Source organism: Podarcis filfolensis, assembly GCF_964270895.1.
Source record: "Podarcis filfolensis genome assembly, chromosome: 5".
NCBI classification, from domain to species: Eukaryota; Metazoa; Chordata; class Lepidosauria; order Squamata; family Lacertidae; genus Podarcis; species Podarcis filfolensis.
This window is the reverse complement of record NC_139608.1, coordinates 39,012,199-39,037,025: the sequence shown is the minus strand read 5'-3', so window position 1 is coordinate 39,037,025 and position 24,827 is coordinate 39,012,199. Positions and strand designations below refer to the sequence as shown.

At 42.9% G+C, this 24,827-nt stretch overlaps 3 protein-coding genes across 6 annotated transcripts in view; 1 reads left to right on the top strand and 2 right to left on the bottom strand.

Moving 5' to 3' along the window:
* Window positions 1–427: 427 nt before the first annotated feature.
* Window positions 428–14,426, bottom strand: AIRE (autoimmune regulator; the record flags this gene model as incomplete). Its single annotated transcript, XM_083616344.1, is given in 14 exon segments — window positions 428–1,266; window positions 1,676–1,744; window positions 2,915–3,008; window positions 4,429–4,550; window positions 4,962–5,117; window positions 5,702–5,798; window positions 6,340–6,455; window positions 9,990–10,067; window positions 11,277–11,389; window positions 11,751–11,825; window positions 12,584–12,739; window positions 13,231–13,405; window positions 14,231–14,399; window positions 14,401–14,426. Coding segments are annotated over 14 exon segments (1,527 nt in total). The 3' UTR covers window positions 428–1,185.
* A 5,885-nt stretch (window positions 14,427–20,311) lies between these two features.
* Window positions 20,312–24,628, bottom strand: LOC310763737 (uncharacterized protein). The gene is made up of 2 exons (XM_083616378.1): window positions 23,873–24,628; window positions 20,312–22,323 (listed from the first exon to the last, which is right to left on the bottom strand). Exon 2 carries the CDS (start codon window positions 22,292–22,294, stop codon window positions 21,416–21,418), a length of 879 nt encoding a protein of 292 aa, XP_083472504.1. The 5' UTR covers window positions 22,295–22,323; window positions 23,873–24,628; the 3' UTR covers window positions 20,312–21,415.
* The window catches only part of SCLY (selenocysteine lyase), a 23,948-nt gene continuing 23,696 nt past the window's right edge, over window positions 24,576–24,827 (top strand). For 3 of the 4 annotated variants that reach the window (XR_014548781.1, XM_083616352.1, XM_083616347.1), the window contains exon 1: window positions 24,576–24,718. The gene's annotated coding sequence lies outside the window, so the exon portion shown is untranslated. Of the gene's footprint in view, window positions 24,776–24,827 lie in introns of all 4 variants that reach the window. The other variant, XM_083616348.1, reaches the window with a different exon arrangement.

Genomic DNA, 24,827 nt, shown 5'->3' with positions numbered 1-24,827 from the left:
CATATAACATGAATTGCTACAAGGTGCTCTGCCATTAGTAGCCGTGAGAGACAAGCTATAAAGGACAAGCAGACTCACTCAAGGGCAGTCCACAAACACCTACAATATCACATAATCATAAGCAACACATATTAATTCATATTAGTAAACTCATAATAATAAATAATAATAATAATTTATTATTTGTACCCCGCCCATCTGGCTGGGTTTCCCCAGCCACTCTGGGCGGCTTCCAACAAGATGAAAGATACACTAAAATGTCACATATTAAAAACTTCCCTGAACAGGGCTGCCTTCAGATGTCTACTGAATGTCAGGTAGATGTTTATCGCTTTGACATCTGATGGGAGGGCGTTCCACAGGGCGGGCGCCACTACCGAGAAGGCACTCTGCCTGGCTCCCTGTAACTTGGCCTCTCGCAGTTATAAACTTTTAAGCCTGAAGAAGATTTCTTATATACCAGACATGGCTGGTAACCTGTGGGTTTTTGGATATTGTAGGACAGCAATCCCCATCATCCCTTACAATTGGCCACGCCACGCTGGCTGGCGCTGACGGCAGTTTGAGTCCCTGCCCTCTTGAATACTTTTGGTTCTATAATGTCCCCCTTAGGCAGCTTGGATTCCCCACATTTCAGTGCATCTGGGAAAATCTGCTGTGCTTTGTCTGCTTGTTACATGGTTTTTGCATAGTTTCCTCTTCATGCTGCCTAAGAACTGGAACCATAGCAATGGCTCCTGTAGAACCTCAAAAGTGTCTGATAATTTAATTTGCAGAGTAATAGGGAAAAGCTTCTGGTTAAATCTAGGCTGTAGCACACTATAGGAATGGCATAAAGTAATCTTATTGACAAAGGAAGCATGGAACTTGTCCAGGAAGAATGTTCAGAGGGACTTTGCTTTTGAAGCCCTCATCAAAAAATCTGTGGAAAAAAGAATATACTACAATTCAATTACTATCCCATCACTCAATTATTTGATGGGTGATTACGATAAGCTACTCAGGTACAGACTGAAAATATCAATTCTCTCAATTGGAGATGAGCAGAGAAGTATCAATTTAACAGAACTATATCATTGCGGTAATATAGACTACATGAAAGCAAGTAGTTTTGGGTGCCAATGTTTCAGCAAGAGACAATAGGAACATGTTTGACACAATAGCAAAACTGCCAAATCCAGAGTCCTATGAGAAAAATCCTTGAGTGTCTGACAGTGGACGAGGCATGCTCTGGAATGCCCAGTGCAAGATCCCATCAAAGGTATTCTGTAGGATTAGAGAGAAAAGAGGCATTTCTATTTGTTCACCAGGTCAACAGTACTGAAATAAGAGTAGCAATTCATAGGAGCAAAATGCAGGCAGCAGACAAATACAGAGCTGCTCTCCTGTTTTGAAGTACACAGACTGCACAGGTCCACCAGGCATAACTGATCTGCCATCCTTATTAGCAGCCCGGAGGAGTTTCTGCCGTGTTACTGGATGTGATGAAAGTGCTCTCAAGTTACAACTACTTGCAACTTGAAAGTGCAAAGTATTGAAATTAAGAACAAATTAATATCAAGGGGGACCTAAAATCTCCCAAATTATCTCAAGCACTGCGATGGACAGTTCCAGAATCCACAGACCTGTTCAGCACTGGACAAATTATAGCACAAGAAGATTTGTTTTCCATTACCTCCCCTAAGAGAGAGTCCAGATCATCCTTGTTCAGAAGGGGTTCAGTCCCAGCAGATTCTTCCACCACCTAGGATTCAAAATCTCATCTTACAGTGCAATCCTATGCATGTCTACTCAGAAGTAAGACCCAATTTGTTCAATGGGATTTACCCATTTATTGAATTGCAGCCTTAGTAATTCTCCATTATATAAATGCTGAATAACCTAGTCAACTCTAGGAAACTGGAAATTCCTTCTGCAGGATGTATGTAGCCTACAATCAGGGTAAAGACTGAATAATAGTAATAGTAATAATAATAATAATTTAATTTATACCCCGCCCATCTGGCTGGGTTTCCCCAGCCACTCTGGGCGGCTTCCAACAAAATATTAAAATACAATAGTCTGTTAAACATTAAAAGCTTCCCTAAACAGGGCTGCCTTCAGATGTCTTCTAAAAGTGGTAGTTGATTTTCTCTTTGACATCTGATGGGAGGGCGTTCCACAGGGCGGGTGCCACTACCGAGAAGGCCCTCTGCCTGGTTCCCTGTAACTTGGCTTCTCGCAGCAAGGGAACCGCCAGAAGGCCCTCGGCGCTGGACCTCAGCATCCAGGCAGAACGATGGGGGTGGAGACGCTCCTTCATGTATACTGAGCCCAGATGCAGCTTTCTTTTGCAGGGGAGGGGGTTGGTTTGATGGTAACTGACTCCCAGTGTTGTCCCTAAAAATGGCTCTGCCATCCAAAGTTAAAAGCTAGTGATGTTCAGTTTGCAACTGAAGGACAAAGCTAAGAACTTTCTTTTTATATTATTGCTGTCTTCATCATTATATTCAAAGGATACATACCATGAGATGCACAACAATATCAAATTCAACTCATGTATACTGCAGTTTCCTTTATCCATTCTCCCTTCCTTCTTCCTTTGGCAACTTTTAATCCTCATCTATTGAGGGTAACCAAGTTTTTTGAATGTAACTATTTGCTCACATTCACACCCTCTTCCTGCCTGTTTCTCCTTCCTTCCACTGTATTATTAACACACTGATGTTATAGAAAATTAGCAGGTATTAACAATAACAATGAGAACTCGTATAGTGTACGTCTGATTGTCAGACTTTGACTGGGATGACCCAAATTCAAGTCTCCACACAACCAGTTATCTCTCATCCTAATGGACCTCCACAGGGGAGCTGCAAAGATTAAACTCACTAGCTACTATAAAGTTGAAAAGATTTTGGAAAATCCAGACCTTTACCGCTCGTACTGTTGGGGTATTTGAGTTTGTAGCTCCATCCAAGCTGATGGTCATGGGATGGTTGCTAGTGCAGGATTTGCACATTAAGATTCCACTAGAACAAAACACACAAAGGATCTTACCCTTTGAAGTCACAAACCTATATTTCAGAAAGCACAGATAACAGGTTAAAGCTGGACTGGACTACTTCAGGTCAAAGAGGGGCCTCACACGGTTGAATGCTCTTCCATACAAAAATATTACACCCACATAGAAAACGAGATGTCAGGAAGAAAGTTAGGCTAGAACCTTTCTTCCTGAAACCTAGTTTTTCATATGCATGGATTCCTTTTTGTATGGTGGTTGAGATAGTCATGTGAGCCCCCACCTGTACTGGTACAGGCCAGCCATATGCTTAGCTACTCAACTACTCTGCAGTGAGAAAAAGCCCTAAGAGGAGAGGAAGGAGAAACCAAGCAAGATTGCCTGGTAAAACTCAAGGCTGATTCGTACAATTTAAACTGATGTTGACCGTCCAACTGTATGAGTGAGCCATGAGACATCACTTTTGCTAACATTAAGCTCATTATGCAACCAGGCCCAGCTTCCAGTTGTATGATTCAGATTTTCTAGCAGAGAGCGCCTATTTAAAAAGTAATATAAGGACTTCAACATCACCTTTCATTGGAGAGTAGCTAGTTGAAGTCCACACTGGACACTCCAGGATATAAACGTGGTAAAATGCATGCATTCGTTTAGAAAACTCTGGATTTTGTCTGCTTTGAGATCAAGATGTTGCTTTGAGTAAAATACTAGAACATCTATCTGTGAAGGACTTAGGGTGGTGGCTTCAGGTAAAGTGTCCCCGCCCCCTAGTAAGAATCACCATTCTGGCACACCTGACACCTGTTCAAACAATAAATAGGCCACTCTCCATGTTCATCCTGTTACAGGGTAGCACTATTCAGAAGAGCAGCACTTACATAAACAAAACTCCCATCTTGTGGTGCCTGTCCTCATTTCTGATCTGGTACTATGACACTGGGATGTGGGTGGCGCTGTGGGTTAAACCACAGAGCCTAGGACTTGCCAATCAGAAGGTCAGCGGTTCGAATCCCTGCGACAGGGTGAGCTCCCGTTGCTCGGTCCCTGCTCCTGCCAACCTAGCAGTTCGAAAGCACGTCAAAGTGCAAGTAGATAAATAGGTACCGCTCCGGCGGGAAGGTAAACAGCGTTTCCGTGCGCTGCTCTGGTTCGCCAGAAGCAGCTTAGTCATGCTGGCCACATGACCCGGAAGCTGTACGCCTGCTCCCTTGGCCAATAAAGCTAGATGAGCACCGCAACCCCAGAGTCGACCACGACTGGACCTAATGGTCAGGGGTCCCTTTACCTTTACTATGACATTAAACCAGGCTTAGTAAGCCACCATCTGGCTTACTCTCTCTCTCTCTCTCATGCTCTCTCACGCTCTCACAAACAAGAACTATAAAGTCTGGGGAGCTATGGATAGCTTAATTCTTGGATGTAAATGGCACCTGATTTGATCCGCATGGGCAGGAAAATGGCAGGGCCAGTGGAAAGCCCGGAAACACTTATTGCAGTAGATCAGGTCTCCTGCTTTCCTGCATACTCCACACTTCTCCCCAATGGTCAGCTTCTGTAAAGGGAAAAAAAGAAAGAATTTGGAGTCAGGTTTCTAGCAAATCATGGTCCTCTTCTTCTCCTTCAGAGCTACCATGTGCTGCATGTGACCGTCCCGTCTTATGCTTGTCTGGTCCACTGCAATTGCTTTGATTTCTAACTTACCACTTCCATTGGGGCCATTGTAAGATTTTTCAGGGCCTCAGAAAAATGAACTAAGCAGAGTATAGTTTCATCACAGCAATGTTAGGATCAAGCAGATACTTAATTTGAGACCTAATAGACTCCGCCAATACTACCAGCCCAAGGGTAGGGTAGGAGAAATAAGGCAACAAAATGTTTTGCAACCCACTGTTCTTATTTAAAGCATTTGAAATGGCTAAGCCCAGTGAATGGTGGAAAGTTCCACGGGAGGTAAGATACTGACCAGCTGTTTCTCTGTTCCCACATTCTGCACTGTTGGCGGTGCCACACCAGACACTGGGGTCACAGAGGGCAAAGGCTGCCTGAGGGAGGCACACACAGGTTCCTTGATGAGAACCCTCCTTCCATCTTCTGTTGTTCTCTGGAGATATACAGCTCCCTAAGCAGGTATGCAAAATAAATATATTATATTGACAGACTATATCACATCACTTGCATAAGAAGATTTGAGTTTGCCTTTTGTATTAAAAAAAGTGACTAAGTGTAATAATAACAATAATGGACACACTGAACTTCATTTTTACCATTTTACTTCTATTGCAATAATAAATATGATAGATTGTCCTACAAACGAATTATTAAAAAAAATAATTAAAGAGAGAAATGTCACACCGCAGTAATGGAAAACAGCCACAAGGGGTCACTGCAGGATACAATTTATATTTCAGCAGGGTTTTAGGGTGTTGGTCATGTGAAGGTCTTAAAACACCTTCAGAGACTGCAGTTTTGTTGATATTAAAGATTATTGCATTCCAAAGGTCCGGGCCATTTATTCTCCCTTTTCTCACAAAGGAAAAGTGGACTGCAATAAATGAGCACAAAAAGTCCATAAACAGCTGTTGAAGGAGACAAGAGCAAAAGAGCAGTTTCTTAGAGTTCCTTCATGGAGGACATTTTCCCGCAAGGCAGAGGAAAAGAGAGGATCGTGAAGAGACACAGAGAAATCAAGGATCATAATTATACCTGTGTTTGAGAAAGGGCATTCCTGCTGTTCTCTTCTCCATTGTTCCTGTATTGTTTCGATTGCCCGGAGGAGCAGGAATCGCACCTCCATGTCCCGCTGCTCAGTGTCCCGAGGGGAAAAAGACAGGAGCATGATCGTGAATAGCAAGTAGAGAAAGAGAGGAAGAAATGGATGAAACAAGTTAAGCAAATGTAAACAAAAACAGTCCCCCACCAACTCACCCAATGGAAAATGGCGTATCTACCACCAGTCTCAGACACACTATTGCAAGTGAGGGCAGGAAGACATAAACAAATTGCACACAGGAAAGATCCTGAGAAATAAAAGGATGGGTGCCTTTCCCTTTCCCTCCCTGTTCCTAGAAGAGAAGAGGCTCTGCGCAAGTCCGGTAATCATCTTCATCTGCTGTGAGAACTGTGGTTGGGGTTAGGCCAATATGCCCTCCGAACATGCACAAGGAAGATCAGCTGTAAAAACTGTCTGATCATGGTCCAGATACTTGTTTCAAGCCATTATATCCTGGATTTCTAGCAAGCAAGCATTTAAGGTGGCTTATAATCAAAATAAAACCTGTTCTGCACCCAGATCTTGATGTGATTCCAGGGGGCTATGGAAATACCAGCAGAACTGTCATTACCTGGGAATCTCTGTCAGTGGTGGCACAAGGCAGGTGAGATGAAAGGCCTTGGGGCATCCGTCACAGCAGATCAGCTCCCCACCATCCCTGCAGACGGCACATTCGTCATCGTTCTTCTGGCCCAGCAAAATTTGGGAGAATTGAAATAGAATAAAGACTCCATTTTCAGACGGATTCTCTCGACATGGCATGGGAGCAGCACACCTACAGCCACCTATCCAGATCACCAGCCTCTGCTACTTTCATCATCAACACTTAAAGTGCATAAAATTCATTAAATGCTCTACACAGGTTTTTTTTTTTAAGGGATTGCGAGACTCCAGGATTGGACACAACACAAAAGGAAAAAGGAATGGGGAGGGAAGAGGAATGCAGGAAAGTCCAGGCAACAATTTATGAAGTTACATAATCTCAAGTGCACACATCCACAACCACAACCCAGCCGCTCTAGTCCCACTTCCCTTACAGCTCTGCAGTCTCAGGGCAACAGGGAGTTAGAGCAGAGAGCTCTTTCTGGCAGGCAAGATCCCTAGAAATGGGTGAATTAATTGTAACACTGGAAATACATGAAACAGACAGAATTAAAGGGAGGTTTGCCCTTGCTCTGGCTCTTATTTAATCCTGCTTTGAGACAGAACATCCAAGAAAATAGCGTCAGAACTTTGGTCATTTGTGCAGCAGAGTCTGATGCAGCAGGAATGCTTGACAGTAATAAAGTACAGTGCTGCTTTCTGTAGGAAACAGGGCTTGTTTTGTCCTTTGCGCTTTGCTTCCTTCTTCAAATTCTGCTTTTCCAAAACTTGAGAGCCTTGGTGGGAGGCACAGAGGGCATGCAATAGACATTATAACTGAGCCTCTGCAAGTTTTGCTAATTTGCCCTTATTAAGAGAGATGGCTTCAGAAGCAAAACCCAACTGAGCAGGGGAAAGTGAGGACCAATACTGGCTTTGATGTGCAAGGTGTTCCTTGCTGTGCAATAGCCTTTAACTGTGAAATCTTTGGGGAATTCCATTCTGGCAGGAGCGGCACTAAGCTCTGCCAAGGAGAAATGATTCTCATGGTGAAACCTTGTCCCATGGGTGAATCTGGCACCAATCTAAGAAGCTGAGGAAACCTGGGACTTCCCAAGTGGGGTGAAACTTTCAAGACATAATGAACTATGTGGCTTGGTGGAGATTCATTTTCTGCTTAAGAGCATCAGAAATGCAAGGCAAATGGAAAAGAGGAAGGGTATCTTTTTATATGCGACGGCGGCAGCAAGAGTTCTGATTGCGGCAAAATGGAAGAGTAATGAAACCCCCTCTAGATAAGACTGGACCCAAAAGCTGACAGAATATGCCGAATTAGACGGTCTATCAGAAAAAAATAAAGAATAAATCAAAACAGGAATTTGTTTCAAAATGGGAGGTTTTCAAAGAATATTTGAAAAATAAATATAGGAGTTTAAATTCTGTTGCAGCATTCGAGGAACTTCAGTAATAGTTGCAAGGTAGATATAAGAAATTAGATATAGTAAGAAAAAGTTTAATTATGATAAAAGTGTGTATTGGCAATAAGTAATATGAAATCGAAATATGGAATAGACGGGAGGTTAGGTCTTCAGTGTTAAGACCAATATATGTTTTATTGTTTGTTAAGAAAATTATGTGTCTATGGTTATTCCTGTGTGTAATTTGGTATTTGTGTTTTTTCTTTTTTCTTGCTGTATCAATAAAAAGAAAGAAAGAAATGCAAGGCAAAGGGTAGCACTCAACATGCCTGTGTCAGATGTGCCTCTGTCTAGGACAGCTGGGATGCTCAGCACATCTTCTCTATAAAGAAACACTAGTTTTCAGGCCAAAAGACTGGCTTCGGTGTACTTCTGTCTGCTCCTGTTTTAGGCATGATCTGTGAATGTTGTGACATCTACACCATACATTTAAAACACAAGGCTTCCCCTCAAGGAATCATGGGAACTGTAGTTTACCCCTCACAGAGCTACAATATCCAGCAACCTTAAACTACATTCCCCAGGATTCCCTAGGGGGAAAACAATGTGCTTTAAATATACGGCGCGGATGTGACCTGGCTGTACTGCAGCAAGGGGCTTGCACAGTCTGTGACTCTCACTCTGTCCAGTCTTCATCGGTGTCCAATTTCTGTGGCTTTTACATTTAAAAAAGTGAAGACCATTTCACATTTTCTCTGGCAGATGTGTTTCCAGGTGCCACTGTGTGCATCTCACAACAAACATCACAATGTTTGCCTGCAGTAACCACATGGGGAAGTGTGTCTGTAATCCCAAGAGGTGATGCACCGGGAGTTACGATTGGCTGCCTCCTTTGCAGGTTTCCAGATGTATTTTCCAAAAGCTACAGTGCTGACTGCTTATATGTGGAGCGGCTACTTGGGAAATACACCTGCAGCATAAAAGCACAAGGCTTTTAAAAAAGTTGCTTATGCCTTCAACTTAAAAGTTGCTTATGCCTTCAACTTGTTTGAACAGACAAACTGCCCAACTACCCTCCTTCCACATTTTCTTTTTTCCTCTCTCTCTTTAAATTTAGCACAATGCTGAAAAGACAGGTGTTAAAAATACCTACATATCTGTCCCATTTCATATGTGTGTGCGTGCACATTTGATTATGTTTAATCTCAGGGTTTTCCCCTTCCTGACAATACCCAGTGTGGCGTTTGCCTGTTTGTTTAGAAAATGTCTGTACGGTGGGGGGGGGGGGGGGAGAAAGGGTTAAAAATGTAGACCAATAGGAAATCCGGAGGCGGAGCCTACCTGTTTATAAAGGGCTTAGCACCGAGGTTTGAGTTAGTTGATGGTGGGTAGTTGGTTGGTTTTAGTGGGTTGGGAAAGGCAGTTGGAAAAGCAGTTGGCAGGCAGTTGGAAATAGAGAGACAGTTACTGCAGTGGGTTCTTGTGTGAGGGGAAGTAGAAGCGATAGAGACAGGATAAAATAAGACTAAGAAGGTAAAGAGTAACAACGTTTGGAATGCACTTAAAGTTTGTTTGTGTCTACAGTAAACTACACTCTTCTTTGTTACCTTGAGAACCTGACTGAGACTAAGTGATTTTACCAGGGAGGACTTGGTTGGTGGCAGTGGATTAGTGGTGTATGGGTCAATAGTCTGTGAGACGACCGGGGGCTCCGTACGAACGCCACACCCAGCCCATGAGTTCTAAATCCCATAAGGGTGGAAACTCCACTTGCTCCTATTTGCATGCTTAAAAAGTGTTTGAGTGGATAGCACACTTGAACTGGACTGGGAAGACCCGAGTTCAAATCCCCACTCGGGCACAAAGCTAACTGGGAGACTTTAGGAAAAGTCACCTTTTATCTCTCTGTCCAACCTACCTCACAGGGTTCTGGTGAAGATAAAGTAGGATAAACAATCCTACGTAAACCACCTGAATTCCTTTCCAGAAAGGGTAGAATACAAATATGATGAATAACAAAATAAAACAACGTTGTGTGAACAATTTTCCATGTTACGGGGGGAAAAAAAGCAAGAAATCCCACTATACAAAGAGGTCGAAATATATGAAGAAAAGAAGAAACCCCCTCTGCAAAAAACATAGCCATATATGAAGAGTATTGGCAGAGGGAAGCTGACATACCTTTAGCACAGGAAAAGGAAAATGACATTATTTTTGTTACCTGCTGGGGAGCTGGATCCACAGTGTTGAAAGGGATGGTAGGGCACCTATTCTGCAAGTTTGCTTTTAAATCTCCGTTCTGAAAATCAAGGGAAGAATTATGAACCAAGGAGTAAGTCCACCCCACTGATCGCAGCAGTAGGACTGTCCCAGACCAGCCTTCCCTAACCTGGTGCACTCCAGATGCAGCAGGGGCTGATGGGAATTGTAGTCACAAACATCTTTAAGGAGGCACCAGGTGGGAAAAGGCTGCACTAGATGAAGGTCACAATGCATAGTGTTGGTGCTTCAGTGTGTTTGAAAAGCTAAAATGATGCTCCTCCCCAATGCCACTGGAGATGTTCTTCTGTCTCCTTAAGAAAACTGACAGGTATGGGTCATTCATGAGTCTTGCAGTAAAGTTATTAATTCATATTGTTCTCTCTGATGCTGCCTTTTACAGCAGCTGTGGTGATAACACACGTTTATTTATTATTTAAAAGCTTCTCTAAACAACTTAATATTTTTAAAAATCTCTAAGCAGTACACGTAAACAACATAAAAACAATAAAAGAGCGCCATAAAGGCTTTGCAACAGACATACATTAAAACTCAGCTGATCCAGAACCTAACGACACTGGATCAGCTATAAATTTCTCCTCCGTAGCCTTTGAACTTTGACTGGAATGTGCAGAAAACTCACACAAGCTTCCCCACAGGTAAAAGAGTCAAGCTGAGTTGTGAGGCAAAGAGGCACAAGCCACACCTGAAGGAAGGGTGTTGGTTGGGGTGTTCAGCTGAATAGGACTCCTGCATCTTTAGTAGTTGTGCAGAAGAAGGCATTTCAGCCGTTGTAGCTACCATTTAACCTACTACTCTTGTTGCAATTCCCTCTTCTAAGCAGCTATTAAAAGTGCAGGAGCCCAGCCCTCCTCGTTTCTGTTTGACTCTCAGGTGCAGTACCAGACTAAGGCTTCACTTACGCAACTGCTTGTTCTTTTCTACCAGTAAATTCCCTGAGTGAGGTGGGTGGGTGGGTCATGTGACTCGCTTGCCATGAGCCGAAGCTGCCGGGTTTGCCCCTTAATAGAGAGGTTGGTAATTGCACTCAGAAGTAATTGTGAAGCACCTGGCTGCAGGTGCTGCATAAACAAAAACCGGCAGTGTCTGCCCTTGGTGAAACCAATGCACTCACCTGGCTCTGAAGGACTCTGTGGCCCCCAAAGCTTGCTAGTAACTTCAAAGCAAAAGAGGCAGAGAAAATGTGAAAGGATTAGAAGTATATTGTGTGGCATATGTATTTACAGACCTGGGATTCTTTAGCTTTCCCGCTGGGCTTCAGATCCTGAGCTTTGTTCCTCTCTTCCAGTTTGTCTGCTGCATAAAACTCACCATCAATTTTGATGCATTTCTTAGTGTCACCTGGAAAATGGAAGATCACACTGGATTTATCTCATCAAAGCAGGGACACAGAATTCATACAGTCTAAATTTTTATATCAGCTTAATTGCCCTCGTTTTGATGTAGAACAGGGTGACAAACCTTTGCCTCTCCTGATATTGTTGGGACTTCAGCTCCCATCAGCCCCAGCCAGTGTAGCCAGTAGGCCACAATAATGGGAGATGTAGTCCAACAAAATATGGAGGGCCACAGGATCCTCATCCCTGAACTAGAATCTAAGTAAGAAGAAACAAAGTTTGGTCACTTCTGAGTGAAATAAGTGAAGGTACCGTGTTAGGTCAGTGCTGGATAGATACAAAGAACGGCAAAGTGCTGCACATACCGCCATGAGAAAGGGGATAATGCTGGGTCTCAACATTCTCTGACTTCTTCACAGATTTTGCCTTTGGAAGGGATCCTGTTGATTTATAGGACACGCATTACAATACTGAAAACAAGGCTCCCCCCCCGAATAAACAGCAAGTATGTGTTTAGGACAGGGGTCAGCAAACTTTTTCAGCAGGGGGCTGGTCCACTGTTCCTCAGACCTTGTGGGGGGCCAGACTATTTTTTGGGGGGGAGGGGAATGAACGAATTCCTATGCCCCACAAATAACCCAGAGATGCATTTTAAATAAAAGGACACATTCTACTCATGTAAAAACACGCTGATTCCTGAACCGTCTGCAGGCCGGATTTAGAAGGCGATTGGGCCAGATCCGGCCCCCGGGCCTTAGTTTGCCTACCCATGACCTAGCTCCTAGTATTGCAGCTGAGGTGGCCTCTCCCTCCCTAACCACCACCACCCTGAATGAGGAGAAGGAGAGCTGTAGCTCTGAGAAGAAGGAGATCTAGTTTTCAGAAAGTTCTTGCCTTGGCTGTTTTTTAAAAAATATATTTTTAAACTGATGCTCAGTTCGTTAGCATTGCATGGAAACTGCTTTGCAAAGCTCGCCTGAAAACTGGTATATCAATATCTTCAATAAAACAAATCAAGGTAGTGAAATACTACCAAAAAAGAGAATGGCTTGTGCTGATGTTCTTGAAACTGAAAATTCTCATTCCAGGTCCTTATTTCTTCCTGGAGGAAATCCATTCCTAATCCTCTTTGGCATGTTTAATATCAACTCTTGCATCCACAAAAAGCACAGCAAAACCCCAGCAAATAGTTCTATACCAAGGTGCGGGTCGCCTTTTGCTGAAAGTTGAGGTGGGTGCAAAGCATCTTTTTCATCTGTCGCTTTCCTCTTCCCTTGGGATTTGTGCTGAGTCAGTACCTTAGGACTGGCTGAGAGCTTCCTTGCCCTGCTGCAATACCTACTGAGATCCAGGTCTGAAAAGAAAGCAAATTCTGAGACTGGAGGCATGTCTAGACAGGGCTTAATATTGTAAATGAGGCAACAATGGGTTGCTAGCAACAAGCTTTTCTTATTCTTATATTTTCCCCATAAACGGTAAATACAGATTAAACAAGGTATGATGCAGTGGGAAATATAGGCTGGCATTTTGATGCCAAAGATATGTGGACACTGCAAATAAATGTGTATGCATAAGGAGCATGGATCCACAATAAACACTCATCCATAAGTCTGTTTTGTGGGATTCTCGCCTGATTATAGAAATTGTGCTTCAGGGTGGGGGAAATTGTCCCTGGAGCAGGAAAACACATTATATTATGCAGTAAAATAAACAAGCTAAACAAGAAAGGTGAATAAATAAACGATTCCCAGCTTTTAAACATGAGAGAGGCGTTTCTAAATCTATTTCCACTTATATTTCACTCATCTTCCATTTCTTCATGGCTATGATGACTTCAGCAAATACCTTTAGGAAAGCTGCTTCGAATGGACTGGAGCTTGGAATATCTCTCCAGGTTATAATCCTTGAAGAGAACCCTCCAGAAGTCCCGGATGGAAGAGGAGTCCTGGCTCAACAGCCACGTTAACATGGCATGGAAGGCCTTGTGGCAGCCATCCTTTTCCTTCAGATGGAGAGTATCCTTCGGGGAGAAAGAAAAAGCAAGGCTAGTCTACTTTCCAAACACTGGTAGATTTAACTGCTCCCCTAAATTGCTTAGGTACACTGCAGTCAAATCTGTCTTCTGCAGTTACAGCAAGAGTCTCAAATTCTGGCACTGCAGGTAAAGTCCCGGGGACATATTATAGACTGAAGAACAATAACTGTGAAGTGCCAATAATGCTGAAAAAAGGGGAAACCAATGAATTAAACATGGGCCATCACACAAGCACTCCAGAACTGCTCATCTCATGAACTGCTCACTTTGAAGGTCTACAAAACAATAGTGCTTCCCAAGGCTTAATATTGTAGCTAATGCTAGTGCTACTTAGAGTAGACCCATTGACATTAATAAAACTAAATTAGTAATGTTCATTAATTTTTATTTGGTCTGCTCTGATTGTTCACAGCCCTTAGGATTTTGTGCCATTTGCAAGGATTTTCATACAACACCCATGATCTTTGGTGTATAAAATAATATACGATGTACACTGAGATTCATGACTACAAATTGGTGCTATGATACAAGCAGTATCAACCGCAAATAAAAACCCCTCTCTTTCTACCTGACCTCCCTAACTGGGTTCAGAGAAACAAAATAAAACCACCAGATTAAAATTTCAGAGAACAATAAAAGAAATGAAGGCCAGGAAGGAGTCATAGTTCAGCAGTACACAAACAAAAAAAGGGCAGGTATATATAACTTATCCTCTATACAAATTATATGCATGCCACAAGAGATTGTTCTAGTAGTCAGTAGGAAAACTTGAAGTATATATCATCTCATCATTGTTCTTATTTCTCTCACCTTGAACATCTTTTCCGTGACAATGTCATGATCTGCCAGTCCGTGGAGCAATGGGAAGACATCGTCGACTGCCATGGCGATCTCTGTGCGATAAAGTTTAAGTAATTTCCGCAGGTCTCCTTCTCCTAAAGGTTTGTTATCAGAACCGAACATCCTGAGACAGGGTAACATTTACAGGATTGTTAGAAGCATCCATCTTCCATGCCCATTTCTGGTCACGGTGCAGCTGCTAACCCTTACTAAAAGATACCTTAATTTTGATGTACACTTTCTTGGGTCATGGCAGATGCTGTGAAGGAACATGCATCTTGGGTAGAAGTGACCGTACAAGTCAGATCCTGGCTTATTTTAGAAACCTCACTCTCAAGACCACCTACCTGTGGAAATTCAGATTTGCAAGTATAGCTTGTAAAAAGAAACTCATATTTATATCATTCCTTTTCTATTACGCATTGTCTTTCACTTCTTCAATGACTGCTGAACATCCGGATTAGATTTGTTTTGCTTGCTCTGTCTTTGCTAAACAAAGGAGGAAGGTGGTCTTATTGGCCTCACCTGTCAAAAGGAGATGTTATTTGGTATCTGTATTTCACACGAACCTGTTTTCTATAATTCCCTGTGCTTTTTATATGCTCAGTCTGTGGAGCATGGAGTGGGAGTGTAATGAAAAACCACCACCACCAAAGAACCCTGTTGGTGAACCAATAGAATCGCAGTGATGACCCTCTGATAGATCTGGGAAGCTGAAGCTATCTCCAATTAAGTCTATTTGGCTTGCTTCGTTTTCTGAAAATGCTTGAGAGATTTTCACTCCACCCTACACCATCTGCACACACTTACAGGACTGGAAAATGGAAGGATTATGGGAGGTACTTTTCAAAACAAGACATGGATTGGGCTCTATTGGCTCAGTGTTGGGGCTATGTTAGTGCTTTAAAAAAAACACAGTACAATGTATTCAAAGGTGACGACAATCCATTACACAGCCACCCTGAGTAATAAACCATAGATTCATGTTATGTCAGAAGATATAGTTACATTTGTCAATTTCCAATTTCCAAATTAAAGAACCCCTTGGGTGGGTCTAGAGCAAGGGAGAATCTGGGGTGATCTGGGATGCAGCCCTAATATAATCTAGCAGGTCAATGTCACGGGTGCAGCCAGCATGAAATCCACTGGATCATGATTGGCATTATTGTGGGTGGATCTTGATTTGCAGAAATTTGGGAAAACCCAGATTATATGGTCCATTGAGAGCCTGATATCAGTTTTCTGGTGGAACATGGCTCTACTAGGCAAACAAGTACATTGTTGACTGGCTGGCAGCCCGTAATATTTTCCATCTTTAAGTCAAATCAAGGGATCCTTTATTGCAGATTGATAGGGAAGAAATCCTTAGGTCCACAAATAAGAGTTGCTTCTCCAAATCATTTATGCAAGTAGCTAAGGATTGCTGGTTATGCTGCTAGTAAGATCTGTGGGTTGCCCCACCCTTCCAAACTTCAATGGACTTCCCAGAATTATTTTAGAAACCAAACACTTCTCTTAATTGTTCTCCAGTGTAATTCAGGATGGCTGGCAGCAGTTAATTACAAGCAGTGGGTGGCTTTGTTTACTTTTTACATGCTAAATCTGGGAGAACAAGTTCAGAGATGAAAACTCATGCAAACTCCCAAGCATACCACTGGCTTCAAAGCACCTTGAAACATTGCTGTCAGTGGCAGGATTTATAAACTTTGATACCTAGCTATTATCTCTTAACTGCATGGAACTCTTCCTACTGGATGAAGCTAAAAAAAGGACAAGGCTTATTTATAGTCACGTAAAATAGGGGTACACAACTCCAATTACTCTGTGGTCACTTTGGGGGGGGGCAAATTTAAACCCTCCCCCTTTAAAAATGTCATACTCGTTTAATCACCTTTTCTTCTCCATGGCCCATGGAACTGGCAGAGCAAAAAGCTGAGAGACCAAGTGGAGATGGAGCCAGAACCAACTAATTCTATGTCTGCCCCTATTCTCTTTACCATGGGTAGGCAAACTAAAGCCCAGGGGCTGGATCTGGCCCAATCGCCTTCTAAATCTGGCCCGCGCGTGGTCCAGGACTTAGCGTGTTTTTACATGAGTAGAATGTGTGCTTTTATTTAAAATGCATTTCTGGGTTATTTGTGGGGCATAGGAACTTGTTCATTCCCCCCCCCCCAATATAGTCCGGCCCACCCCAAGGTCTGAGGGACAGTGCACCATCCCCCTGCTGAAAAAGTTTGCTGACCCCTGCTCTTTACTATAGTGGTACCTTGGGTTACATACACTTCAGGTTACAGACTCTGCTAACCCAGAAATATTACCTCGGGTTAAGAACTTTGCTTCAGGATGAGAACAGAAATCGTGCAGCGGTGGCGCAGCAGCAGCAGGAGGCCCCACTAGCTAAAGTGATGCTTCAGGTTAAGAACAGTTTCAGGTTAAGAACAGACCTCCAGAACGAATTAAGTTCTTAACCTGAGGTACCACTGTATTGAAAATCATACATAGTAGGTGGGAAAGCTTATGTCTATGGAGGGCCACTGACTCACAAGTGTCATTTGGGGTCTGAGCCTATGTTGGGTGGAGCCATCTCTTCCTGCCACCCACTTTTTTCTTTCTTCTAATCACCAGAACATGCCCCTGCCCCAAGAGGTGTTCTTGCCTTGCCCCAGATCTCGCACAGCATCTGTGAAGTGCAGCATTAAGTCAGGGACAAAAGGGAGTGCCTCTACTATTCCCCTAAAGTCTGAAGCCAATGGGCAGCAGCAGAGACATGCCGGATTTCCGCCGCTGTACCTGTTGGATGGCTGGAGCTCCAAAGGAAACATACAATGTAGGGTGCCTTCAGACAGCCGCATTTAGTGCCCTAGTCCCACCCCAATCAGCATTTCCCAAGGGGAGATCACGGGGGCCAAGGTGAGTGAGATAGGATAAACCACAGTATGGCTGTTTGGCTCCATAGTCCACCTGTGGAGAAAGTGGTGCCAATGCTATCACATGCCCCTGAAGACAAGGAACAGAGCAGTGTCCATAGAGTGAGGCATTCAGCCACATCTCCAGTTTTTGCATTGGAGACTGTGCTTTGTGCAAAGAAGCTCCTAGGTTTAATCCCCAGTTATCTCCAGGTAAGGCTAGTTAAGACTCCCATCTGAAATCCTAGAACCAATGGTTTGACTTGGTATTTATGCACACCCTTGATGTTTCTATTTGTGAGGAAAGGCTCCAAATGAGTATATGGAATTCTCCATGGGAGCCACAGTCAGCTGCAGTTTTAGCTAAGAGATCAAAAGATAGTCATTCATATGCTTACAGCAGAAGGTTCCTAGCTAAAATTGTAATTATTGTTGAAAAGTTTTGGTCATCCAACAATCTTTTTCTAGGCACTACTCCCCCCCCCCCAAAAAAAGCCCCACTCCCATGGTGCACATCAAGATGATGTAGACAGCCAATTGTAAGTCTCTGAGCAGATCATTGCGAGCTTTTCTCAAGCCATGTAGGATTCAATTTTTTAAAACTTTATTGGGTAACAGAAGCATGCTATACCTGGAAGACGATAGATAGCCACAAGCATACTGTGACTTTGGTACAAGATATCTCCTGCTGCAAGAAGCAAGGCACCACATTTTGCAGCAAAGTAGATTTCCAAGTGGTTGTTAAAGAACGTTATTGCTGCCAAGGATCAAGGACATTAACACCTTATGTTACCTAGGCCTGGTGCTTGGCAACACTTTCAAGGCAGTGGGGCTATTCCCCTGTGCAGTTTAAGCCAAGTTAGGCAGCAACGGCAACAAGAGGGCTGGGGAGAGGACTTCTTATAGTTCTGGTCCCCCAGCACCTCCACCGAGAGTTCTGAAAGCAGAAGCTGCAGCTATCATCTGCCCACTGAGGCCTACAAGACGCAGGTGAAAGTGTTGCATGAATGTGCTTGAGAATAATTTAATTGCTCTCCTTCTAGGAGCTCTTGTTGGAAAATAGTATATATTGTAAATAAATCAAGTCATTCGAGTATGAAAGTAGGAAGAGAAGCCTCAACAGTGGACGGATTTGATGAAAAACCCTCAGGCAGAGCAAGAGGCTTACTAGTCTGTTTAGAAATGCAGTCTTGGTAATCAGACACTCCTATACATGCAGAAGCATCTGACATTTTATGTCATCAAAGAACACAAAATGTCAAAATTTTCAGAAGCAAAAACAATCAACACTTTCTCTTTTGCTGCTTCTTTTGAACATGACCAGTCTATCAAGAAAATCAACACGATCTTTTGGCCGGCCTGCCATCAACAAATTCCAGAAACCTTTAGCGCTGGGCCTGATTATTGGTACTTTTTAAAATAAAATAAAAAAGTAGGATTAATTCAGCAGTAATGCGACAATCACACGCTTACTACTAAATCATATATTCCCCCCCCCCCCCCATTACTTTGAGTTTTAAATGAACCTAACCAATCAATACGAACACATGGAAAAAGAAAAATTAGCTGCTTTTTTGCAATGTATGGAGCGAGGCATTTGTATGTATGCTACAGAACATATATCATTTGAATTACCCCTTCCAGGGAACAAAAAAGATTTTTGATCCCTAAAACATTAAACTCAGAGTGACTGAATCTCATTCTGACAATTTCCTTCATTCGAAGGTTCAAAATTTGCCTGTGCAGAAAATATATTGCAATTTGGGGAGGTATTTAATATTAGGACCAATGAGGGATGATAATTATAGGCATTTGGTTAACTTATCTTGACTGGGAATGGAAACACAACTTCAAAATTAACTATGACTATTGAATGCAAACATTTGGAAATATCCATCTAAAAACTTTAAAGGAGACAAATTTTAATGGAAGCACTGTCACTACCATTAGTGATGGCTCACTTGTTTTCCCGAAAAAAGGGTGCTTTTATTGCTTCAAAGATCCAGTGAAACTGTTTGCATTACTGACATAATGCACATCACCCAATTACATTACAATTAATTGCATTAATCGTCTCTCCAGTCAGCCTTTTTGACATGGTTTTAGAGCGGGGCTACTTCCCATATGGGAAATCAAATGTATAAGCAAGGGCAGATGTAGTAATAAATCATTGTTCCTTAGCTTGACACAACGTGCATATAATGCTGCATAAAGTTACATTTTTGGTCCATATGAAAAAAGGCAACAGTTGAAATAAAACCATTTCTGGCAAAGGGTAACAGAATGATGGCAATTTGTTATTAGGATTTTGGGCTAGACAGGTGCCCTTTGCCTAAAAGTAACCATTTAATATTCTGAAGTACTTGTATTTATGGAAATTATGTGAGCAAAATTTAGAAGAATATTATGGTAACTTTAACAGGCCAGTTATATCGCCCAACGTTAATTCCAACACACAGCATTTTGGTGCACAGTTCACACCTTCAGCCAAGAACCATTAGGTGGTGATAGATCAAGTGATGTACATATATCTGTAAACCATTCCCAATACCCCATGATTTCTAGGATTTAACTACTATACAGCCAATGGGGCAGTGTACTGAGGAATATACTCTTCCCAACATGATGGGAAACATGGGTATGGGTGTGTTGCCGGGTGTTTGTGACTTTCCAGAGATAAGATTACAGCAATTCCATATGTGGATGTCTGTGTATACACCATGTGATCCAGAGGTCATGTAATGTAACAGTACATGCACAGACCATCATACATACAATATGTTTGGATCTGAGACTGTGAAAACTAGCCATCTGTATGCTGGGGGAAAACCAGTGAGGAAAACAGAAGTTTTGCCTAGCTTTGAAAGGGCTGCAATCTGTACTACCAATGCTCACTGCAGGCAGAGCTACACATTTCTCAAGATGGAAGGACTTGCTTCTGTTTCATTATAACTGCAGTGCAGCTACGTCCTTCCACTGTAGCAAACATTGCAGTGCATTCATTTGCAATCCTTACTCAAGGAAAAGAAGAATTAAACACCTTTAAAATAATTCATAAGGCAGTTCCAACCCCATGCTGTTCAGTGCATTATACATGTTTATGTCTCAAATATTTTCAATTACAAATTCTACTTTTCCACATATATTTCTCACCACTGATATTTAATTGCTAAGAATGCAGAAAATATACAAATAGTTGTTACCACCACATTTATACCAAAAGCCATTTTTAAAATTTCCTGACCCTTTTTTTTTTCTTCTCACATGAGCCAATGCTATCTATTCAAAAGCTGCTTTTCAGAACTGTATAGGTATTTTAGGAACTAAATATCTGCAAGATCAAACAGAGGAAACCTATTTTCTTTTGCCTGCAAGCACCTAGTCCTGAAAGGCGCAGAACCCCTTCAAGTCTCAATGAAGTAATGGCAAATTGTATATGGTCAGTCTCTTAAGACCATACAAGTATTATCAAGTATAATACAAGTATTATCAAGGTATGGGGGTGGGCATTACAGGCAACTACTGTACTTTTTAGATAATTGAGCCAATTACTGTTTTCCCTTCAGGTGTGCTTACTTACTTACTGTTTTAACAGGCAGGAAGTTAGCAGTCTATTGTGAGTCTCAAAAAGATCCTGCATTGTGACACACAGCCCCACAACCAAGTTCCCCTTTTAGCTGCCATCTCACTAGTTACCATTTTTTATTTTAATTGTACATGGTCTTCCAGTCTTGGGAGACACAGAGGTTGGAATGGGCAACAGGTTATATAATATGACTCTCCTGCAGGAGAGTCTGCATTTTCTCCTCACACTTCTATTTCGGGCCACTATACAACATTTCAGCAAAATGTTTTTTAGGAGTGTCCAGCCCAACATGAAGACTGTATGAAATGGAGAATGCACCACCTTCCTAAGAAGTCTGTTCCAGTGGTTAAATTGTTATTATATAACATAACCTACTATTGTGCATTTGGTTTGCTTTAACATCCAAACATTGGTTTTTCTGTCTTCCTTTGCTACACTATAGCTTTTTAGTACACAGTACTTTCATCTTGTGAAAGTATCAGTACAGGCCTAAACAAATCTTACTTTCTCAGTAAGCTAAAAGCCCATTTCTACTGGTGCCATTGCTTTGGTGGTGTCGCTGTACATTAATGGAGCCCAACAAAATTATCTACATCAACTTCCAATTAGTCAGGGTATTAAGACCTCCCAAAACTTCAACAGAAACAGATTTTGAATGTTGGGCTAGCAGTTTTCATATTTGTCAAAAGTCTCATAGAACCCTGGTCTGACTTTTCTGATGCTCATACGTATATGTTGACATTCAGGTGCAACTGACTCGCTATAGCTAGTTGAAGATGCTGTCCCAGTAATCCAGCCAGAAGATAGGCGCTTTCTTTTTGCCTTATGTGAAAAGTTCCCAATTCCTTTGCTGCGTCCAAGGCAGGGGTCATCTTTCTTCCTACTGCTGACATCTTCAACTGGCTGCTCATCTCTATTGGAAGTCATTCCTTTACGCTTACATGCATCTTTCTCTTCTTCTGCAATCTTCCTGAAGTGCTCCAGTGATTCTACTTTTCTTCGTCTTTCTATTGTTTCCATTTGTTTCTTGTCCACGAAGTCCTCAAAGTACATTTTTCTTTCACTCCTCTGATCTTCAAGAAATTTCCACTCAATGTCAGTCATCTTCACACCACTGTATTGCTCCAATTTCTCTCTTGTACCTGTGTCTGTACAAAATATGTCAAAAAGCTGCTCTGAACTCCTGTTGAAATCATCCGCTTTCTGTGTAAACAACTCATTTTTTCTTCGCTTTCTGGACTGATATAATTTTGAAAATTCCTCATACACCTTAAGAATATGCTTCTTTATGCTTTGTGTTGCTATGGTATACAAATTGCAAAACAACCAGTGCTCCTGCAGAAGTTCAGCAAGCAACTGGGCAGCATCTTCTTTGGATCGCTGGGCTTGCCCAGCCCTTTTTGGGTGCAATAGATATAGCATGTTTTGAATGACATCCTTCTTGGTAGGCAGAATTCCTTGGGCAAATTCTGATGACTCCACATAATCAACTGTCCCCAGAGTTTTTTTTGCTTTTGCTTTAGTATCCAAAGCCGCCATCATTCCTTTCCAGTGTCTTTTTATACCAAAAGCTGAAATAAAGAGATAGACAGCTGAAATAGAATAGCAACAAGAACGAAAATAAAAACTTAATTATGTGAAGCTAAGAATATGTAAGTCAAGGTGGTCAAAGTGTTCAGGACTGCAGCCAACATAGACAAGTAATTTCTGGAGAGAGCATTACTTAGTTCCACCCATTTGGACTAAGTAAGCTCCTATCTGAAAAACAAAACTGACTTGTCAAGCAGTAAAGCATCAATAAAGTATTTTATTCATGTTAGCTGCAGTCTGAATTTCCCCCATGATCTGTCACTGGCACAGCTAAATCATTCACATATAATTCAGTATGTTCTTATATTTTAATATTTAAAAATATAGTGCAATATCACACAAGGTAGACCCAGAGTACTTGTCCGTTGATTTCAGTGGGTCTCCTTTGAGCATGATTAACATTAGATACCATCTATTAAACCCTATTAGGAAATTCACAAAAAGCCTTCTAGCAATGGCACAGGTGTTTCTCCAATTAACTACAAATCACCTCAACAAGCAGTCTTAATACTTGTATTCTGTCCATTATAACTCAGAAATCTATGGTGGCCAAATTACCTTCAAATCTTAAAATATTTATTTACAACATTTCGAGCCTGCTCTCCCGTCACACAGGTAGCCTTTAACAGATTGCACTGCAACAGTTCCAAGCAGCTGTACCTTTTCCTCAATCTTGCTTTTTCATAGCTGACTGCTGCAATAAGTGCCCTGGTATAATTACATTAATCTTCCTGTCAGTGAAACCTCATGCATATATATTCACAAGCAAGTTGACTACAGCATTTCCTCCCAGATGTGCATAGTGTTGCAATCTGAAAAGGAACAGTATTTTCTAAAGGAAACCTGAATCCCAGAATGGAAACAGGCAAATAAATACAAATAGCACCTGTCAGCATATATACAATGATGCTTCCAAGTTTTAGCATTCAAGCAATTTCCTATTTTCAAACTGTAAGCAAATTCTCAACTGAAGGGCTCAAAACTTGGATCTTTAAGGCGATGCAATCACGGGATTTATGCAAGTCCGCTCTAGGTCCTGGAAACTATGAGCGCAGGTAGTGCAGTAAACCAAAGAGGCTTGAGAGCATAGCGTCCGGGGATCACGTTCTGGAGGTCAACAGGGGGGATTAAAACAGCCCACCGAGAAGGAAGGGATCTTTCTAAAACCTGTCAAGCGGACCAACCCTGCACCGCCTCAAACCACGGGGCTGTCAAGAGCACCAGAGAACACCTGCGCGCCCCACTACCCGTCTGCAAGGCAGGGACCAGGCACTCCACGTACGGCAGTTGCCAGCACTTATTCCTGCCTGGAAAATAACGCCAATGAGGCGAAAGCCGCCACAGGCGCCATGAGGCGGATGGGGGTGGGGCCCTGCCGCCCTCCCTCTCAGCCCCGGCAAGTTCCTCCCCACTCCCAGGCCGAAGCCGCCTGAGGCCCAGGCGCCGTTTCCCCTGCCCGGCCGGCCAACCGTTGAATAGCCCGGCCTGGCCGGCTCTAATCCCGCCTATCCCGTTATCCCCAAGACCTGCCTTCGATCAGCAGAACCAGCCAGAACAGGTAAAGCGTCAATTAAAAGCCCGCGGCCCATCCTTCGCCATCTTGGTGAGAGCGAGCGAGCGAGCGAGCCCTACGCAGCGGGAAAAGGGAAAGCGGTGCCGCCGCCGCCATCTTGAGGAAGGGCAGCGCGAGCAACCCTTCCCCTGTGGTGGTCTCTCATGCCGACGTCTCTATGATCTCAACTGTCATTCACCGAGTTGCTTTGAAAAAATAAACTGGGCGTTGGTAGCTAATATATGGTCCCGTTTTTGCAGCTGAGGCGAAAACCGGGCCTGTGAGGCCTCCTTGTGGGAAAAAATAGACGAACAAGTAACGACGACGGCAAAAAAAAAAAAGACCCAGTCGCCAACTACCGTCAGGTGAGCAGAACCAGTAAGCGAAGCCAAGGCAAATGGACGAAGGGGTCTTGCTTCTTAAGGGGAAGGTCGGAGGCAGGTTATCGTCAGTGCGAGGCAACCGATTGGTTAACTAACGCAGCCGTGCCTTGCTGAGCGCCATTACGCACTGGCGGAGGAGGAAGCTGATTGGTCCTTGAGGAGGCGACCCGCCTGGTCGCGATTAAACTAATAGCCTTTCTTGGGCGGAAGCTGAAGCCACACCAGTACCAGACTCGACCATAGACCAATGCCCTCTTTCGGGAGACTGTCGTCATATTACTAATGATAGTGAGAGTGGGAAGAGAGAGTCAGCGGATGCCCCGGCTCCTGCGTCTACTACGCGTCAACCCGCCTTGCCACTGTCAGTCCGAATTGTGTGGCGCGGATCTGATTTGTCGGTGGCTGGAGTGTTAAGCAGCCTCAGCAGCCAATAGCTACCTGGTGAGTTGGAGGACGCGGATTGGTTCGTAGCTGAAATTATGCCGTAGTAGCCAATAGGTGCGCCGCGAAGTTTGTGTAAAAATGGTCGCGTTGAGGCGGAAGGTTGTGC